We start from the raw sequence: 18064 nt of genomic DNA on the forward strand, positions 1-18064 counted from the left end.
TATGTGCTTTTTGAGAAGGCTGAGGATTATTTTAGTTCAACTACAATGCTGATTTGGGCCCTGACTCACTCTTTGAGAACCGATTTCATGTAGACATATGTTGACTTAAATTGAAATATAGGCATATGTTTACATTACTCTGCTTAAATGCTTTCCCGGCGTAGGGGTGGCCCTACACACCAAGTACAGTGTTGAATCAGAGGTGGGGTTTGCCTCATTTTCCCAGCACCAAGGCTATGTTTCTCTGAGTTCCCCTTTATGCCTCACCTCCCCAAAAGACGCCAGCCTCTCAGCCTGCCGTGAACAGGAGCCCTTCAGCGTGTGACCCTTCCCGGGGCTGTGCGTGCCCCATCGGAGCAGTGCTGTCTGCAGCAGGTTTGGAAGTGGTTCCCAACCTATCCTCTTGTATTTCCCCTGCAAAGGAGAAGAAGGAAACGGCGTTTTGTGCATCTCCTACGTGACGTCTATCTATCTATACCCTTGGAGCGGAGGGGGAGGAGGAAGGGAGCTGCCAGCAGCCCGTGGTGATTGATTCGTCCCTTGTTCTTATGCTGCACTGGAGCAACCCATTTCAAAACCTGACAGTGACTAATCAAAGGGAATATTTCTTGCTGGAAGTTCAAACTCCCTGAGTTGTTAGTGGGAAGGCAGCTGTTAAATGGGCCTCTTTACCCATAACGTCGATCTGGAAGCGTTCGATCCTGCTCGAGCTTGCAGCCCCAAAGAAAGAAATGTATTTGCCTGAAGCCATTTGCTTCAGTAGCTGTTGTCAAGTGAAACTTTCACCCACTGATTGCAGCCACGGGGGTCGATGTGCATCAGTGGAGGTAAAAATCCTGCGCGTCTCTCTTTTCTGCCGAGGTCCCGGAGGCGGTCCTGGGGCAGATATGGGGTGCTCTTTGCTCCTCCTTGCCCTCCTCACCAGGTTGCCGTGGCTCATAAAGGGAAACCCCATGGCTCAGAGGGTGCCTGGGTGCAAGATTTCCCTCGGGCTGTGAACACCGAGGCAGCCTTGCTCTTAACCCAGAGCACGGTGCCCAACTTTCCCAGCGCTGCAGAGGGCTAGCCCCGCTCCGGCAGAATTTGCGGCTCCGTTAGCAGGGCCGGCATCACCACGGGGGGTCTTTGCCTCCCTCCCCCCCCCAGATAAATGCGGAATAACCCCATTTGTGGACAGTTGCTAACTTTCCTTCCCCTGCCGATCCCACTGCAGTGGCATCGCGAGGCTGTTACCTACGGGTGGGAGGGAGAGAGGAAGGGAGGGAGGGAGAGGGAGGAGGAGGAGGAGGATAGAGGGAGGGAAAGAGAGACAGGCAGAGAGCTCGGGTTTCCACCGCCGCAGCGGTGCCTTCCCCGTCTCACCCCACAGCCCACGAGGGGCCGGAGGTGGCCACGCAGCAGCCGCCGTGGGGTCGCTGGGCGGCGCGGGGAGGAGAGCGGAGCGCAGGCAGCGCCTTGCGACCGCCGTGGGAGCCCACTCGCCGCAGCTCCGCGCAGCATGGCCCTGAGAGCCGGAGGATGCTCGTGAGGGAAGGAGGTGCGGATCTCCAAGCGCAGGTACGATCGTGATCACGCGTGGGGCCTCCGCTCGCCCGCCAGCCTTCCCCCGCGAGAGCGGGGTAAGACGAGGCAGCAGGTGCCGTCACGCTTGCCGGGGAGCCGGTGGCGAGGCTTGCTCCGAAGAGCGGCGTCGAAGTCCAGAGCCCACTACCTGTGAAATCCCGAGCTGAGCCCTGTGCGACCCCAAAGTGGTGGGGAGTTCGTCCCAGGGCTCAGGGCTGCAGCTTCCCTCCTGGGGTAAAAGGGGCAGGAGGTGCACTGCACTCCTTGGCAGGAGAGGCACGCTGATCTGACAGGAGGCAGGTAGCAATCACCGCTCTCGTTTGCCGGAGCGTTTAGGGTAGGTTTTAATATCGAGGAGTGCTTTGGCCGCACCTGAACCTTCCCCCCAGCTACAGAACAGGTTCTGTTTGGGCAGATGAGGTGCGATGTTTTTCTCGCTGTCCCGTGTGTTTGCTGAGACCTTGGAGAAAATGCTTTAAAAGATTCGCGAGGTACAGGTAAATAATTAAATTGGGCTGCCTCTGTTCTGGGTGGGACTATATGGTGGAGGAAAGCATATGGTGGTGGGAGCTATAGGATAGGAAATATATGATGCCCGGGAACATCCTCCTAAAGTACTGGTTTGCCTCCTTAGTAGGCACGTAATGCAAAGACTTAGTTAAACTGTTATATGGATAGGGGAAAAATTAAACTTCAAACGCTGATAAAGAAATGGTGCCAAGAGGCAGCATGAAAGGAAAGGGCAGAGAAAGGCAGAAGGGCTCACCTACTCCGTGCAAGTGCTGCCCCAGGTTAAAATAGAAAATAAAAACACATCTAAAGGGTAACATCCTGCAAAGTCCTCATTCTACAGTGGCACTGGCTGGGCTGAGAAGCACTCTGTCTGTAAAAGATTTGAGTGACGTTACAATGTCTTTATTGGTAATTTTTCTTGGTTCAGACATTTTCTGTACAGTGTGCATAGCTATTTCTTCTCCGCATTGTTCTTCCTTCTTCCTTCACGTATCTTGAGATTGCTTCTGAGGGAGAAGAGCAGGACCCTCATCCTGTCTCAAATATCATTTTCAGGTTTGTTTTTCAATTTCACTGAGATGAGAAATCCAACTTGTAGCGCTACTTGTAAATGAGGGTGCAATACGTAATTAGTTTTGGGGGACACAAACTCATAAGTATGATTTTTGAAGCACAGTGCTCCCACAGATCAGTGAACCAGGCTTTTGGAGTCACAGCACTGAAATCAAGAGCTGAAGGAAGAATTGTTGTCATTGATTTATTTCATTATGAAGGCAAGAGAGTGGCTGTGAGTTGTACCTTACTCCTGTTCAGCACAATGAACCACACTGGCTCATGCTAGGGAAGGCTGCTCTGGTGCATCCAGCTGCAGACAGCCACTAAGCTTTGGCGTGATCAGAAGTTTGGTACGTAGCAAGTGAAAACAGTAATTGTACTACACCCATTGATTCACAAGGTAATAATAAAAAAGGAAGAGAGCGCATTGGCATTGAAGAGAAATCCAGAAAGGGACATTTGGCATGGAGGCTGTGAGGGGAGGACGGAGACAGAAAGTTTTCAGACCAAACTTTTGGATGAAATGACTACCAAGAAGGGTAAAGGTCCATCTGTGAGGGCGAGGAGGCTGCGCCCAGAGGCGCCACCATCTTCTCCATCTGCGAGGCAGGACGCCTCTCTGCTGGTTGCCTGCCAGCTCTCCATTGATCGCCCGCATTCAGTAAAACCATCCCAATATGCTCCTAAAAATGAGGAAAAGTGACAGCTCTGGGTGCTGGGCTGCAGTGGCTGCCCCTGCGCTGACAGCCTGAGCTTTGCGCAGGGAGCTTCTGCCACAGCCTCTGCTGCCCTGCTGTCCTCCTGCCTCCTGAGAAAGGACTTTGGCCCCATTAACTGCCCAAACTGGTATTTTGGTGGGCTTTTTTCAGAGCCAGGATGTCATCAAGAGGATTTCGTAGGAAGCTTGGAAAAGCAAAATTGTATTTAAAACAGAAGTTAGTTTTCCTACTTGGCTAAGTTCCCTGGAAGTGCATTTCTTTTTGACTCTTCAGGTGCAGCATTCCTTTCCTGTGGTGTTACGGGAGCAGCTCCACCTCCTGCCAAACTTTTTGCTGGTTTTGAGAGCAACGGTGTGTTTTGGTCTGAGGATGCTCTTTGGCTTTTCCCAATGAGTGTTACGAGCACGTGGTCATGGCTGTGTCAATGAGGTCAGCGTGCATCAAGAGCATGCAATTCTTGGTGAACTTTTTAACAAGGAGAAAGATGCAGCCTCTGATGCAGAAGGCCCAAAGCTCTGTGAAAACATGCTCGCCCTGGTCTGTATTCTCCTGTAGGTATTGGCCACCAGGGTACTAAGGTGTGCACCTCTGGCCTGGGCCATTTCAGGAATGGAAATCTGCACAGGTGGTGCTGCTGTGTCTGAACTGGGAGGACTGTGTCTGGCGGATGGGAGCCATGAACCTTTGTTCTCTCCTCACGCCCCTCTTGCTTGTGAATGCTGTGTGGCAAAATGTTTGTGTGCCTGGATGATGCACCTGAGAGAGCTGCCATGCTAAGGCTGTGCTTATATGCATGTGCTCGCTCCTTTGCCTACCGGTGCTGTAGTTCACCTCTAGTATATTACCTTGGGTACTATGGGAAACATCATTCAGAGAAGGAATTGGCATAAACTGCTCCCTGAAGAGGTAAGAAGCGAGAAGGAGCTGCAGCAGGTCAGGCAGCTATTCTAAAACTGTCTGTGCTATAGCACAGGCATAGGAGATCTAGGGCAAGCAGGTGAAACCTTCAGAGGCTTTTCCTCCATTACTGAATTTTAAAAAGTTTTATACTTACAAGTCTCTCTCTCTTTTTTTCTTCTTCTTCTTTTTTTTTTTTTTGGTCATGTTCTTTCTTCGATTTTTAGGAAAAAAGTTTCTCTACTTATTACAACTGTAACAGTGTTTAGGCTATATTGATCATGATGCTTCAAAATACAGCTGTATGCATATATCTGAATGCAGATCCTATACGCATAGAATTTCCTTGGGATGAGTATTATTCTAGAATTTAACGCATCTCTCGAATCTGTTTTTTACCCTAGAACTACTTAATTTTTCAAAGATGGACTTGTTTCTACTCTTCATTTTTTAAAGACAAAAAATGTTTTTTATTCCTCGTAAGATCCAAAGTAGTAAATAAAACAAGCGCAATCTTCTACGAAGGCAATTCAAGTTGCTGGTACATTTACATGGTCAATAGGCCAAATGTGCATTAGCAGCATAATGACGGTGAACAAGCCAGGCAGCACAGTAGGATTTGCAAATTGGTGACAATAACGCTCCTTCTCCATCCGTCATGTAGCTGCTCACTTGTGGCATAGGAGGACTCTTTGGATAGGCAAGGTTAGGGAAGTCTGTAACTCTGTGTAGGACTGGTAGCACAAGCACCCTGGGTTGACGTGTGATCCTGCAGCACAGAAAGGGTTTTCGGCTGCCCGGCTCTCTCCTTCCACCTGCCCCTCAGGCTATTTAACCTGCAGTGCCACCTGCCCCACAAGGAAGAGTCTTCTTTAAATGTTTTTCCATTTAAAAATAGTAGGAAAAGCATTCCTTGTGAGGGACCAGAGTCCACAAGTCTTGTTCATGTGGCTTCTATCTTGTCCTGGTGGCAATCCCATTATGGTTACTACCGGTAGAATAAAATACTATTGTTTGTGAAAACGAAGAGAAAAACAAAACACAAACCAAACCGAAACAAAACAAAACAACACCAGGATTTGGCTGTAAATAAAGTGTCTAACAACTCCATGTTTCAGTGACAGAAACTGGCTTGTATGAAGCACAAGTACAATGTCTTGCATAGATTTGCTGATGGACTGACGAAGGGAGAAAATTCTGATATTGAAGGTTGATGACAAGTAGTAGGGAGAAAAAGGCTTCCTGTGATCTGACAGAAAGACCAGAAGACGGCTTTCCCCTGTCCTTCGCCCTTTTTGGTTTTCCATCTTCCTTGCCAGCCAATCTTGACTTTCAGTTTGGGTGAGGATGTTAATGTATGCTGCCGTGCGTAGTTCCTTCTGAAGTGAAAAGAGATGTTTTAAAGCATCGTGGAGGACACATTTAGCCACACTGCCTCAGCTGCTACCTGCGTTCAGTTGGAGGTGGCACCACGGCCTAGATCGGCCACCATGGGTGGTGGCCCCGTGGGATGTGGGCACCAAGAACATTCTTGGACAGGGGTCAGCCGGTGCTTCGAGGGGGCAAGGCAGAGTTGTGTGTCCCTGGGCATTGCTTTATTTCAGATACAGGTCAGATGGGTTGGCCGGCCCTAGCTTCTGAGCTTGGCCTAATGAGGGAACCCAGCTGCCCATCAAAGGAACAATTTTTCCTCCCCTTGAAATGTTAGCCTAGCCACTGCCTCGCCAGGGACCTTGACTTTGGGAGCTCAGAGCTGGCCCCCGCTCTTCTAAAATGCTTGTGTTTAGGAAAAAAATAAATGTTTCCTGCTGTACTTGACATTTTCTAATTATCTATGCACATTTAATCTCTCTGTGTGTCCTGCTGAGCTTCTGAGAAAGCAATTTAAAGACTTTGTCCCAGTGAAAATCAAAATTTAGCAGGTATTAGTAGTGCTTACACCAGGATACACGCTACTTTTGCTTATTAGGAAAGGCAAATTGGCATTCCTCTGCTGGCTTTAGCTGTGCCCGAGGTTCCAACTCCCATTTGCATGTTTCAATGGCAGACAGGCTTTTTTTTCAAGGGTCTGCCCTGTAGCAGCCACGTGCTTCTCTCTTGTACAAGGTGGTGACTGCTGCTGACGGTCAGAAGTGCTTGGGTTGGCTTGTGCTTTGGGTCCTTCACGGCCACTGCCTGCAACCTCAGTGCAAAGCCAATGGTGATCACCCACTGCACTCAGTAGTATGAGAGCAGCAGCTTTGCCCCAGAAAAATTTAGCAACCTTCAGTTCTTTAAATTGGTATTTTGAATCTTTTTCTCATGGGGACTCTAGACCTACTTACCTCCTCTGCCGCCAGCCAGATGGCTTTCCCTGACCCATATGGCACGTAGCCCTGATCTCCTGGTGCTGTTTAGATAATTATACTGATTAACAGACCTAAAGGGGGTGATGGATTAATTTTGATGGAATAACTAGGCTCAGTCAAATGAGTTAACATGGCCCATTCATGGCAGAACACAAAGGAATTTATCAAGGGTCAGTGTTGTAGCAGACACCCTAGAAAATTTGCTCAGCATGGCAAACTTCCACCACGCTTGGGAAACCTCCTGGGACAGCAGAGATGCATTTTTCCCTTTCTCCTCCTTTGCTGAGAGAAATGAAATTCAGGGAGGTTTTATCTTGGTGAGTGCCAGCGAGCTCCAAGTTGCTGTTTTGCTGCTTTCCAGATCACTCTGAGACTTAGGCTGGAAGTGGCTCCTGGTTCTCCAGCAAAGAGCTGCCACTTCAGGCCCCCGGGGATCTTCCCAAGCCGAACTGCAAATACTCCCAATACCTAATGAGTTCAGCTGCTTGCAAGGCAGAGGGCAGCAGCTCAGCTGTCTGGGATCGCAGACCTACATTACCTTCTCCTTTCCTTCCTTTGCTCATTTTAGGTGTGTGCCAGGACAGTGCCCAGATGCAGGCTGCCGTAGCTCTGGTCCCAGGCTTTAGCACAAACCTGGCTGGATCTACCGGAGCCGTATCGCACCCTGCCAGGCTGGGTGAACAAACCCCTCTCTAGGACATGAAGCAGGTAATTTTTTAGCAACGCGCTACATAAAAATATTTTGCAGTTGCAACAATAGGAGATGGAAAAAGCCTTGAGATAATTACAAACTGCAATTTCTGACTCAGATCAGAGAGAAAACTCAAATAGACCTTAATGCAAAAGGATTTTCTGTAAAGCCTAAAAGATTTATTTTGATGCTAGGGTGCTCTTCAAAATAACCTATGGAAAAGAGACTGTTTGCTAATAAGTCTCCATTGTTTTCTAGACCACCTTCTGTAGACTTATTGTTCACTTCACATTAACATTTCCGGGACTCTTCCATAAAGATAGCTGCTCACCGGCTGGAAATCTTGAATCACAGGCTGTATTATTTGTCAGATGCAGACAAAGGAGAAAAAATACAGTGGAAGTCAAATTTAATTTAGCAACCACGTGTCTTGTCACACCTAACCCATGCTGTAGAACAATATGCTTTAGGCTGGATGACTGCTAAATGCACTCGTGGCCATATTGTGCTGTTTAAACACGACAGAAGCCAGTGTTTTCCACCCATCCTTCATATAATAGCAATTTTCCCAGGAAATGAGGGAGACGGAGCATCTGCTTCACCCATTAAGCTAACCCTGCTGTTTACAGGTAGGATGAGGGTGAGATGGGGGCTCAGGAGCCAATGCTGGTAGGATTTAATTCCCTGATAAGACATTTTATATGGTCCCTTGAATCTTCCTACCTCTGCGAGAGGGAAGGAGAGAAGAAGCACCTGGTCTGGGGCTTGTGGGGGTCTGCGGGGCTGGGGGCAGTGGCATGTTGCTGCAGCCAGGGTGAGCGCCCGGACCAGGGCTCAGCATGGGATGCAGACGGGTCGGGAGGCAGTGAAAGGTGAGCCCCCAGCCTATGAATGCCTGAGGTGCTGCTCATACCTCTGAGGGATGATGTAGAAATTTCATTTGAGAAAAAAATAATAAATAAATAGTTCACAGTTCCACAGTTCATAAGTCTATATTTGCTTTTGGTGATTAAACCTATGACAAAAGCCAGCATTTCCCAGCTCTCAGAAGAGACTTTGCTCCAGGAAGTCAATATTTCTTATCAGAGGCCACTGCCCCACTGGCAGTAGGCAGGGACCTGCTGTGATACTGCATGTTTATGTTACATGACTTTCAAAGTTTACAACTACCTTTTACAATTAACATAAATATGCAAGCACTTGCATAGCCCGCACATCTATAGGCAGTATGCTTCTTCATCTGCAGACTGAAAAGGAGGATGGATACTTGCCAGGATACCTGCCAGGATGTGTGCTGGGGACTGCTCTGCCAGACACCCACCCCAGGGGATTTTTGCCTTTTTTTTTTTTTTTTTTGCAGATGTGTTACCAGTGACCAAACCCAGAAGAGATGTGAGAGGTAGCTGCAGTCAAGCCATCATCAGTCTGATTCTGCTGAGATCAGGTAAAATGAGCGTGGTGTGTTATGGTTGCTTGCTTTTGAGGATTTCCGAAGAAGTTTTAATGGGCTTCCACTGAAGGAAGGGCTTATCTGAAGGGCTTCTGTTTGCACATGTCCTGGAAGTCCTGCTACAGAGCAATGGCAGACCCTTGAACAGCCTCATGAGAGGCAGTGACAGGAGCAGACCCCTTCTGCAGTTCTGTTGGCATTCTCAGAACATCATAATATATATATATATATATAATGTATATATATACATATATACACACATATATGCATATGTATATATACATATATACAGACATATGCATATATATATATGCATTTCCTTCTATCTACACTCTCACACAATTTTAGATGTGCATTTAGTTAAACCAACTTTTGAGTTAATCCCAAGTAAGCTATATATACATGAAAAAAAAAATCAGATTTGAGGAATATTCAATTTAAATACAATATTTTCAATACAAGTGGCAGAAGAAACGTGAAATTTGTTTGCATTTTCAAAAATGATTAGTGAATCATTACAGAAATACATTTCACTATGGGAGGAGTATCAGGATCCAGGACTCCAGTTCTGCTCATTTCATGCTTTTGTGGATACCTATCAAAATTAATGGGACTATTCTTACAGGTAAGGTGAGCTGGACTTGGTCTCAGGCACACCTGGCTGGACTTTAAAATATATTTACGCCTGTAATGAAAAACCTGTTCATTGCATGGAAAGGGAATAAGCTGTGTCTGGATTTGAGCAATTTGAGGGCACTAGAGTGGCTTGGGGGAGTCCAGGCAGAACTGTCCTACTCAGAAGGCAGAGATCAAGTTTCCCTGAAATCTGCATCTCTGAGGCTTGTCAGCTCCTTTTTTTTGTGTGTTTTTGGATGTAAGGCCAGATCAAATTCGTTGTTAGGGAGGGGGGGAAGAGGAAGGGAAAGCTTTTCCCCCAGTGAGAATTCCTGGTGTTCTGAAACAGGAGCTGGTGGGGTCAGGGACTGCGGAGCTCAGGCATCAGGCTTTTCTCAACAGGTTAATTTATGGAGGTATGTAATCCTTTTTGGCACTGTGGCCTTTTTGGCTTTACTTCCATTGTTTTTGTCTCTCTTAAGATTTGTACTAGGTTTGTAACCAGTTACGCAGCACGTTAATCTGTTACAATGATGACCGAATGAGTGTTGTTGTTGTTGATGGGACCGCTTTCACCTAAAAGCATAGGAGTGTACAGACTACCCCCTTTTCCCCTCAGCATGCCCTAGTGAGTCACCTGAATTCTGCAAAAGGGGAAAAATCCCAGCAATCTGACCCACTGCTTTTTTTTTTTTTTCCAAGCAGCTGACCCAATGTCAAATAAACGGCTCATGGCCCTTCCAGCAGCAAGACCGGGAGCAGTCTCCGGGTTGGTGCAAGAGTCCCACAGGATGCGAAGAAAATGAAGACGGGAGGAACCTGGTTAGGTCTGCTAATGGGCCAGGGCTTGCTGGCTTCAAGAACCAGACATTTTTCCAGTGAATGGATAAATATGGTATTTAAAAAAGCTATTACTGTTATTCTCTCTCATCTGGCATGAGCACATATCTGCCTCTTCCCCACTGTCTGGCTTGTGAGACAGGTCTGAAGCGTTGGTCAGGGTGGCCTGGTGTTGGTGAGCCCTCTTGTGTGGGTTTGTGAGGATATACCGGCTTGGGGCCAGGTTCAGGGAAGCACAGGTGCAAATTTGATTGCCAGCAGAATGCCTTGTAGGGACGATCCTCAGAGAAAAAGTGTGTAGGTGAGTGCCCTGAAAAAGGTAGCTTTTAATTAGAGATGACCTGGCTTTAAATCCCTACACAGGGAGTTCTGTATACAGCACTGAAAGGAACCAGATATTTTTTAATATGCCATTCCTTCTTGTTTCTTTCAGATGGATTTCACAAAACTCAAGATTCTTGTTTGCCTTGTAGGGCTTAGTTGTGCCAGCTTCTGGTTTTCTTACATGAATTTGACCAAACTCTGTATATTCTGTGAAAAAAACCAGAATTTCTTACTACCTACACAGACTTTTAGGAGAATCCAAGGAAGCTTCTTGCAGCTCCCAGATATAGATTGCCATAAGAACCCACCTTTTCTCGTCCTGCTTGTGGCATCCTCATACCAGCACAGCAATGCCAGGATGGCCATCCGGCAAACCTGGGGGAAGGAGAGAATGGTGGCCAGCAAACGCCTTGTGACATATTTCCTCCTGGGAACCACTGTGAATCTCACACAGCAGGCTGACATCACTGATGAAAGCCAAAAATACAAAGACATTATTCAAAAGGACTTTATAGACACATACTACAACCTGACTTTGAAGACCATGATGGGAATTGAGTGGATTCACAAGTTTTGTAACCAGTCCAGCTTTGTGATGAAAACCGACACAGATGTGTTTGTCAATGTTTTTTACCTCACTGAGCTGCTTCTAAGGAAAAATAGGACCACAAGGTTCTTCACAGGCTTTTTAAAACTGCACGAGTACCCCATAAGGGACAGAGGGAGTAAGTGGTATGTGAGCATAGAAGAATATCCAGGAAAGACCTACCCACCGTTTTGTTCAGGGACTGGCTATGTTTTATCCACTGATGTTGCTAGTCAGATCTATAATGTTTCAGAGAGCATTTTGTTCATCAAACTGGAGGATGTATTCATAGGACTGTGCCTTGACAAATTAAACATTCAGCTGGAGGAGCTTCATTCAGAGCAGACATTTTTTCCAGAAAAGATTACATTCTCTGTTTCTCGCTTTAAGAAAATAGTGATGTGCCATAAAGTAAAACCATCTGAACAGCTGAGCTACTGGAATCACTTAGTGACAGAAGAACACAGAGGAGTGCTCTAGCACATTCCCTGATTGAATTAACAAGCTGAAATGCTCCGAATTTACAGGGCTGCTCTTAACTCCAGCAAAACTCCCAGTTAATTCTAGACCCATCATGTTAAAGACAATTTTCATGGTTATTTTAATCTCCATTTTTGCCTCAGAACACTGTAACCTCTTTCTCTCCTATTCACTCCCATATCTTTCCATCCCTTCTCTACATAAGCAATTATTAATATTTTTTTTTTTCTAAGAGATGCAGGCACACAAAACTGTCCTCTCCATGGATCAACTCTCCAAATCTTGCTGCTACAGGACTGGGAACATATCTACGGTGAAAAAAAAAAATCAAGGTTCCTTCATTCAGAGAAAAAAATTGCACTACCTTCCCTGTCTCCCTTGATAGATTACTGTATTTGCACTCATCTGTGCAGGCATTTAAGAAAAGGTGATTGCTGCTGTCAGGGCATTCCCCTCCTGGCATAGGGAACCACAGCTCTGCAGTTGTGCCTTTGCAGTGAGCTCTGCGAAGGCAAAACTGCGTAGTGGCACAGATACTTCCTTCAATCTACACATATATTTTTTTTCAGAGATGGAAGAATTTTCCCATGCAGCACTCCTGGGATAACCCTAGGTATTGCAGACCATCTTGTGAACATGTAAGACTACACATGAAATGCGTGACATGAAATGTGCATTTGTTTCCCTGTACATGCCACCCATTTGAAATGATCATATGGTAGAGATGGATCCATATCACAGAATCACAGACCGGTTGAGGTTGGAAAGGTCCTCTGGAGGTCATCTGCTCAAACAGGGCCACCTAGTTCCAGTTGCCCAGGACCACTTGGGTTTTGAGTAACTTCAAGGAGGAGACCCCACAGCTCTCTGGGCAGCCTGTGTCAGGGCTCCTCATCCACACAGCACAGAAGGGCTGCCTGGCGTTCAGAAGGAGGCTCCTGGGCTCCACTTTGTGCCCACTGCCTCTGGTCCTGGTGCTGGGCACCACTGAGAAGTGCCTGGCTCCGTCCTCTTTGCACCCTCCCTTCAGGTATTTATGGACATTGATGAGATCCCCCTGAGCCTTCCCTTCTCCAGGCTGAACAGCCCCAGCTCTCTCAGCCTCTCCTCACAGGAGAGGTGCTCCTGCCCCTTCATCATCTTGGTGACCCTTCACTGGACTCTCCCAGATGTCCATGAGGAGTGTCTTTGCAGACTGTCCAGGTCTCTCTATTGCAATAGACCCAGGAGATGCCATTTACATTTATGCCTCGCTTTGATTGATTGAAAGCTACTGTAAATGGTTTATCAAGGCTAAACTAGATTCCTTAAAGTGAACTAAATAATATATCTGAGATAGATGTTTTCCCTGTGAGGAACTGGGTGTGTATGGTGGAAAAGACAGCAGGATTTTTCTTTTATAAACAAGACCTAGTAGGAGAATATGGCCAAGTAATCATTCAGGCTAGGAAGCTCATTTCTTATTTCATTACCAACTAAACACTCAGGAAATCACTGGGATGTCTGTAGGTTTCATAGGTAAGGAATTGAGTCCTCACAGCAGATGCAGGGAAAACACATTTGGGCAGGGAGGCAGGAGTTCATAAATTCATGAGTTATTCAATACTCTTATTTCATTTGATCCACGCAAAGAAAAGGTCAGTTTTACCAGCAAAGAAAGATTGAATGCCTGTGGAGTGCATGAAATATATTTTCCAGAGAGCAGCAAGAGTGGGGCTTCTCCCTAGGAGAAGTGAGCTGGGATCTGAGCAGATCCCTGCCATGGCTGGCAGGGTTCAGCCCTACACAGCCATGTGAGGGAGCAGAACCGCCAGACCCAACCAAGAGTCCAGATCGTAATGGTCGTGAGTTTGGTCCTGAGATCAACGGTGGGCCATAGCGATGACAGGTGGGGTCAGGATTAGGACCGGTGAGGGGAAGCAGGGTCAGACACGGCCCTGGGATGGCAGAGCAGAACCCTCCCTACAGAGCGGTGAGGTTGTGCTCCGCAAAACGCCCCATGGTCCCAATCCCCACGTTACCCTGGCCCAGACAGGCAGTGCTGGGCTCTCCTTCTGCCTGAGCCTCGTGGTTTCCTCACGGTGAAAGCCAGGAGGGGTGGGAAGTGCACTTCTGGCTCTGAGGGCTCCTGGCCACATTTGGCCTTCTTGGAAGCAATGTGGTTGGCAGGTGAACACCACCCACGCTTCCAGCCAGGGCAAGGATCACGCAAATAAAGTTAGGTGTCTAACTTGTTATTTAGGATGAGTGAAGAAGCAAGAACTGCCAGCCTTTCTGAGTCTTTTTTGAGGGGCTCACAAGGGAAGATCCAGCGATGAAGAGAGCAAGGAGTGGTATAGGTATTCTGGTCTTTCAAGGTTTTCTATGACACTCTTTCAAATACAGAAATTCTAACACAGAATACTTTTATTACTTTAGCTTTATTTATTTTTATTGTTTCAGTTCTTTTTATTCATCTCAGTGACCATTGTCCAAGTGTCCTTTTTCACTTGCTTGTGGGTAAATATTTTCAGCAGAAATATGTCCCATCCTGAAAAATATTTAATAAGAGAGTTATATTTATATAGAGAATATAATGTAGAGAATAGAATATACATTATATTATTTATTTTCTTCTGATGTAAAGTAAACTGAGTCCACAGATTATGATGAAAGAAATACAGGAAAGACTTTTATTTTTTTTTGATTGAAGAATAATCTCTATTTTAAGTTTCCCATTCAGAAAATAGCCATGCACATGGTGTTTACAGGGACATGGCTAACCAGGTGGTTGGGTGGGTGGCAAAGGAGGTGTTTGCCTTCCCCTAGCACATAACCTGTGCCAACGAGTGGGGAGTCCAGCTCCAGGCTGAATGGCATCTCCCTGCCTCCCCTACTAACTTTGCAGGTGTATCTGGCCTTGGACTCAAAGCTCTGCTGTAGCACATCTACTTGTGCTGCTGCCTTCAATACGTGCAAAGGGTCGGACTGGACAAGCCTAGCAACAGCATTTAAATCGCTATTCTTTCCATGTAAACAGCAGAAAAGTCTTTTTGCCATTCGTTGTCATTGTACCTAAGGTGCAAGCTGGCAATTGTACTGCTTGAATTACTTCATTTGGCTCTGGGGTCCCCAGCACAAGGACGTGGGCCTGTTGGAGTGGGTCCAGTGGAGGGCCACGAGGATGCTCAGAGGGCTGGAGCACCTCTCCTGTGAAGACAGGCTGAGGGAGCTGGGGTTGTTCAGCCTGGAGAAAAGAAGGCCCTACAGCGGCCTTCCAGTACCTAAAGGGGGCCTGCAGGACAGCTTGGGAGGGACTCTGTGTCAGGGAGTGCAGTGACAGGACAAGACAATGGCTTTAAACTAAAAGCGGGGAGATTTAGATTAGATATAAGGGGGAAATTCTTCACTATGAGGGTGGTGAGGCACTGGGACAGGCTGCGCAGAGAAGCTGTGGATGCCTCATCCCTGGAGGTGTTCAAGGTCAGGGTAGATGGGGCTTTGGGCAACCTGGTCTGGTGGGAAGTGTCCCTGCCCATGGCAGGGGGTTGGAACTGGATGATCTTTAAGGTTCTTTCCAACCCAAACCTGTGATTCTGTGATTCTGTTATTTTATTTTATGGAAAAATACTGATCATAAAGGAAAGTTTTCTGGCCTCTCCTAGCTCCCACTCCTGTGGGGCAGGAGGGGCTGTGAGCTGGGACAGCACAGTGCAGCCTGGTGCTCACACTGGCCTCTTCTGGTACACAGAGAAATAATCCTTCAGTCCCTGGTGGGTCTCTCCTCCCTTTACACACCACGACATGTGCTTCACTTCCACCTCTGGGCCTGGCGCCAGCCTTACCCCAGATGGCAGGGCCAGTCCAGTCAATGTGTGTGGGCAGAACAGCCCTTTGTTTACATACAGATGAGTTTACTTTTTCACCTTCACTAGGTGTTGAGATCCAAGAGGTATGGTGGCACCTGGCTCCTGGGACGGTGCCGCTGCTGGTCTTCTGTCAGGCTGAGTTGGTGGCCATGGGTGAAGTCTCCTTTCTGGAGACATTTTGTGTTGTTTACTGAAGGATGGCTGTTCTTGAATAGCATTAAAATATGTCTTACCCTAGCAGTTTGTGGCCTTGTACCATCACGGAAATGTTGCCCTTGACAGACAGGTTCAGCTAGCCTTATAGACTATGGGTTTAATTTTAGTTAGGAGTGTTCCTGCTTACCTGAATATAGCTACTATGAGGGAAGATGATTCTAGTCTCTGTTAATCACATTTGCAGATGCTAACCCTGTATTTTTGGGCTAAATTCATAGCTGCTGTGCCACTGCTAATAAGGTCCTCAGGCCTGTTTTTGCCCCATTCTGGATGCTGTTTCCTGGGAGCATATTTGAAATTTCTAGCAACCTGTGCAAGATGACTACTTATTACTGCATTTCAAATATTTTGTCCCCACTGAATATATGTTGTTAAGCATTTAACGTCCTGCCTAACTGAAACATTTGGCCTACCACCACTAAATCTCCAATAAAAAGCAAATGAGTACAGGCTGAAATGTTACGGATTCAGGTAGTTTTTTCCTCTCCTTTTTACAAATTGGCTTCCCAAGTGAACGCTTTAGGTTGCTGCACATTATTTTCCTCAACCTATGATTTTCTGTGTGCTCACATAAATTAGAATTTGATTTCATAAATCTACCAGTTCAATAGACTACTTTGAATTAGAACATAGTAAATGAATAATTAATTATTCAAAATATAAGATTATACTGCTGTAAAAGGTGATTTAAGAGAAGTAGCTGATTGCATGTAAGGCAAATTTATTTACTGAAACAAAGCCACAAAGATAGTCAGTTTTCATGTATCAGCTAAATAAAATGAGTTTTTGCTGCTTCAGCCACATATCATAACTTTTAACACAATCAAAACTGTTCAGTGGCCTTTTGCCAAAATATGTGTATTTTCCTATGATAGACGACCAGAAAAAGAGTGGAAATATAACTAGGATGATAAATAAAATACTGCAGTGTACATACACTTATCTTTCTAAATTTTTTTATAGACTGATAAGAGAACGTAGACAAATTCTTGGAAGCTTATGTGCATTATCCTAACATTTTTATGCTGCTTGGGTCAGTAGATCATTAAATCAATTTTTTATGAATAGCTTTGGAAAGTTACTCTGAAAAGTTACTTAAGTGCTTCTCGTTTAGTAATAAGACATGTAGAAATCAACAGAGTTTATAGTGTCTTAGAGCTGGTTAAGTGCACTTCAGCATAATGTATTTCTTCCAATGCAAGATCGGTTTTTGAATACAGAAAAATGAATATACTTTTCACAATCCTAACTCATCAACTAACTTATTCTTAATTTAGGTTAAGATTTTCAAAAATGTCCATGAAGGATTTGATCACATACCTTGTCTGATTCAGCATTGCTGAAGAGGTATCACCCTTCCAAGATATTTTGAGAATACGGGGTAGATTTTTGCAATCAAACATTTGCCTTATGTAAAAGCTGAGTGGAACACAAGGGCTAACCACTTATAATGGATCTGGCAGAGACATTGCTCTTCTCGGATTTGTGCAAGATACTGTGTAATGTTTATATAAAACACAATGTTTGCATTATTTGCATAGAACCTGAGAATGTTGAGCTAACTATTCAATGTATAATATTTTAGTAAAATATTTTGTTACCATAGATTTGTGTGTTCACTTCTTTTTCAGTTGTGAATGTATTGACATTTTGGGATGAAGTCAAGTCAGGAGGTTTGCTCTTTTTCCAATTAAAATTGACTTTCTTCTCTTCTCTGAAACACTTATTTTTCACATCCTAAAATAAGAGTTGTTGGTTCCTCTTCCTAAGGCAAGTGCATAATTCCCATGAAAGACAAAGTGACCAAGAATGGGAATGTTTTCTCAAGTATTAAGCATGCAGTCCTGCCACATGACACTCTTGTCATTAACAATCTGCACATGGTACACCTTTAAGTCAAAGGCAGCTTAAAACAGAATCTTATAAACAGGCTGTGATCTGAAATACAGAGTAGTTTTGTTTGTTTTTGCTTGTTTGTTTTCAAAAATGACAAGAACATCAAGTACGAGATTATTAAAACCATAACAAAGGTAGCAATAAATAAATAAATAAATACAGTTTTAACCACAGTTTATACCATTTTGAAGATCCAGATCCAGAAACAACACAATCCTGAAACTGTGTTGCCTGTGTCACAGCAGCCAGTAGTGTTTGACTGTGCTTGACTGGCATGCTTCTTCGGATCAGGAAGAACAGCTCTGCCCCCCTATCACTTACAAGGGAAGTGTCAAATAACTTAAGCTAGTCAGATTGCCTGCCAAACACAAGCAGTTATGAACTAGGAACTGCAACTAGAAAAGTTCTCCCTCACTATCTGTATCTTTTGATTTATCTTTTTTTTTTTTTTTCCCTTGTTTAACTTTCTGGAATGTTTTGCCTTTTTTTTTTTTTTTTTTTTGTAGGTGGCCTTAACTTTTTT

The 18064-nt window shown here is 45.4% G+C and overlaps 1 protein-coding gene across 2 annotated transcripts; it reads left to right on the top strand.

Moving 5' to 3' along the window:
- The first annotated feature begins 920 nt into the window (after positions 1 to 920).
- Positions 921 to 17757, top strand: B3GALT5 (beta-1,3-galactosyltransferase 5). Of its 2 annotated transcripts, XM_048071501.2 has the most exons (5): positions 921 to 1557; positions 7164 to 7303; positions 8647 to 8730; positions 10057 to 10246; positions 10625 to 17757. In XM_048071501.2, exons 4-5 carry the CDS (start codon positions 10154 to 10156, stop codon positions 11579 to 11581), a joined length of 1050 nt encoding a protein of 349 aa, XP_047927458.1. In that variant the 5' UTR covers positions 921 to 1557; positions 7164 to 7303; positions 8647 to 8730; positions 10057 to 10153; the 3' UTR covers positions 11582 to 17757. The 2 variants fall into 2 exon arrangements, with proteins under 2 accessions (XP_047927458.1, XP_047927459.1); XM_048071502.2 differs by lacking the exon at positions 7164 to 7303.
- Positions 17758 to 18064: the final 307 nt, after the last annotated feature.

Source organism: Anser cygnoides, chromosome 1 (assembly GCF_040182565.1).
Source record: "Anser cygnoides isolate HZ-2024a breed goose chromosome 1, Taihu_goose_T2T_genome, whole genome shotgun sequence".
NCBI lineage: Eukaryota > Metazoa > Chordata > Aves > Anseriformes > Anatidae > Anser > Anser cygnoides.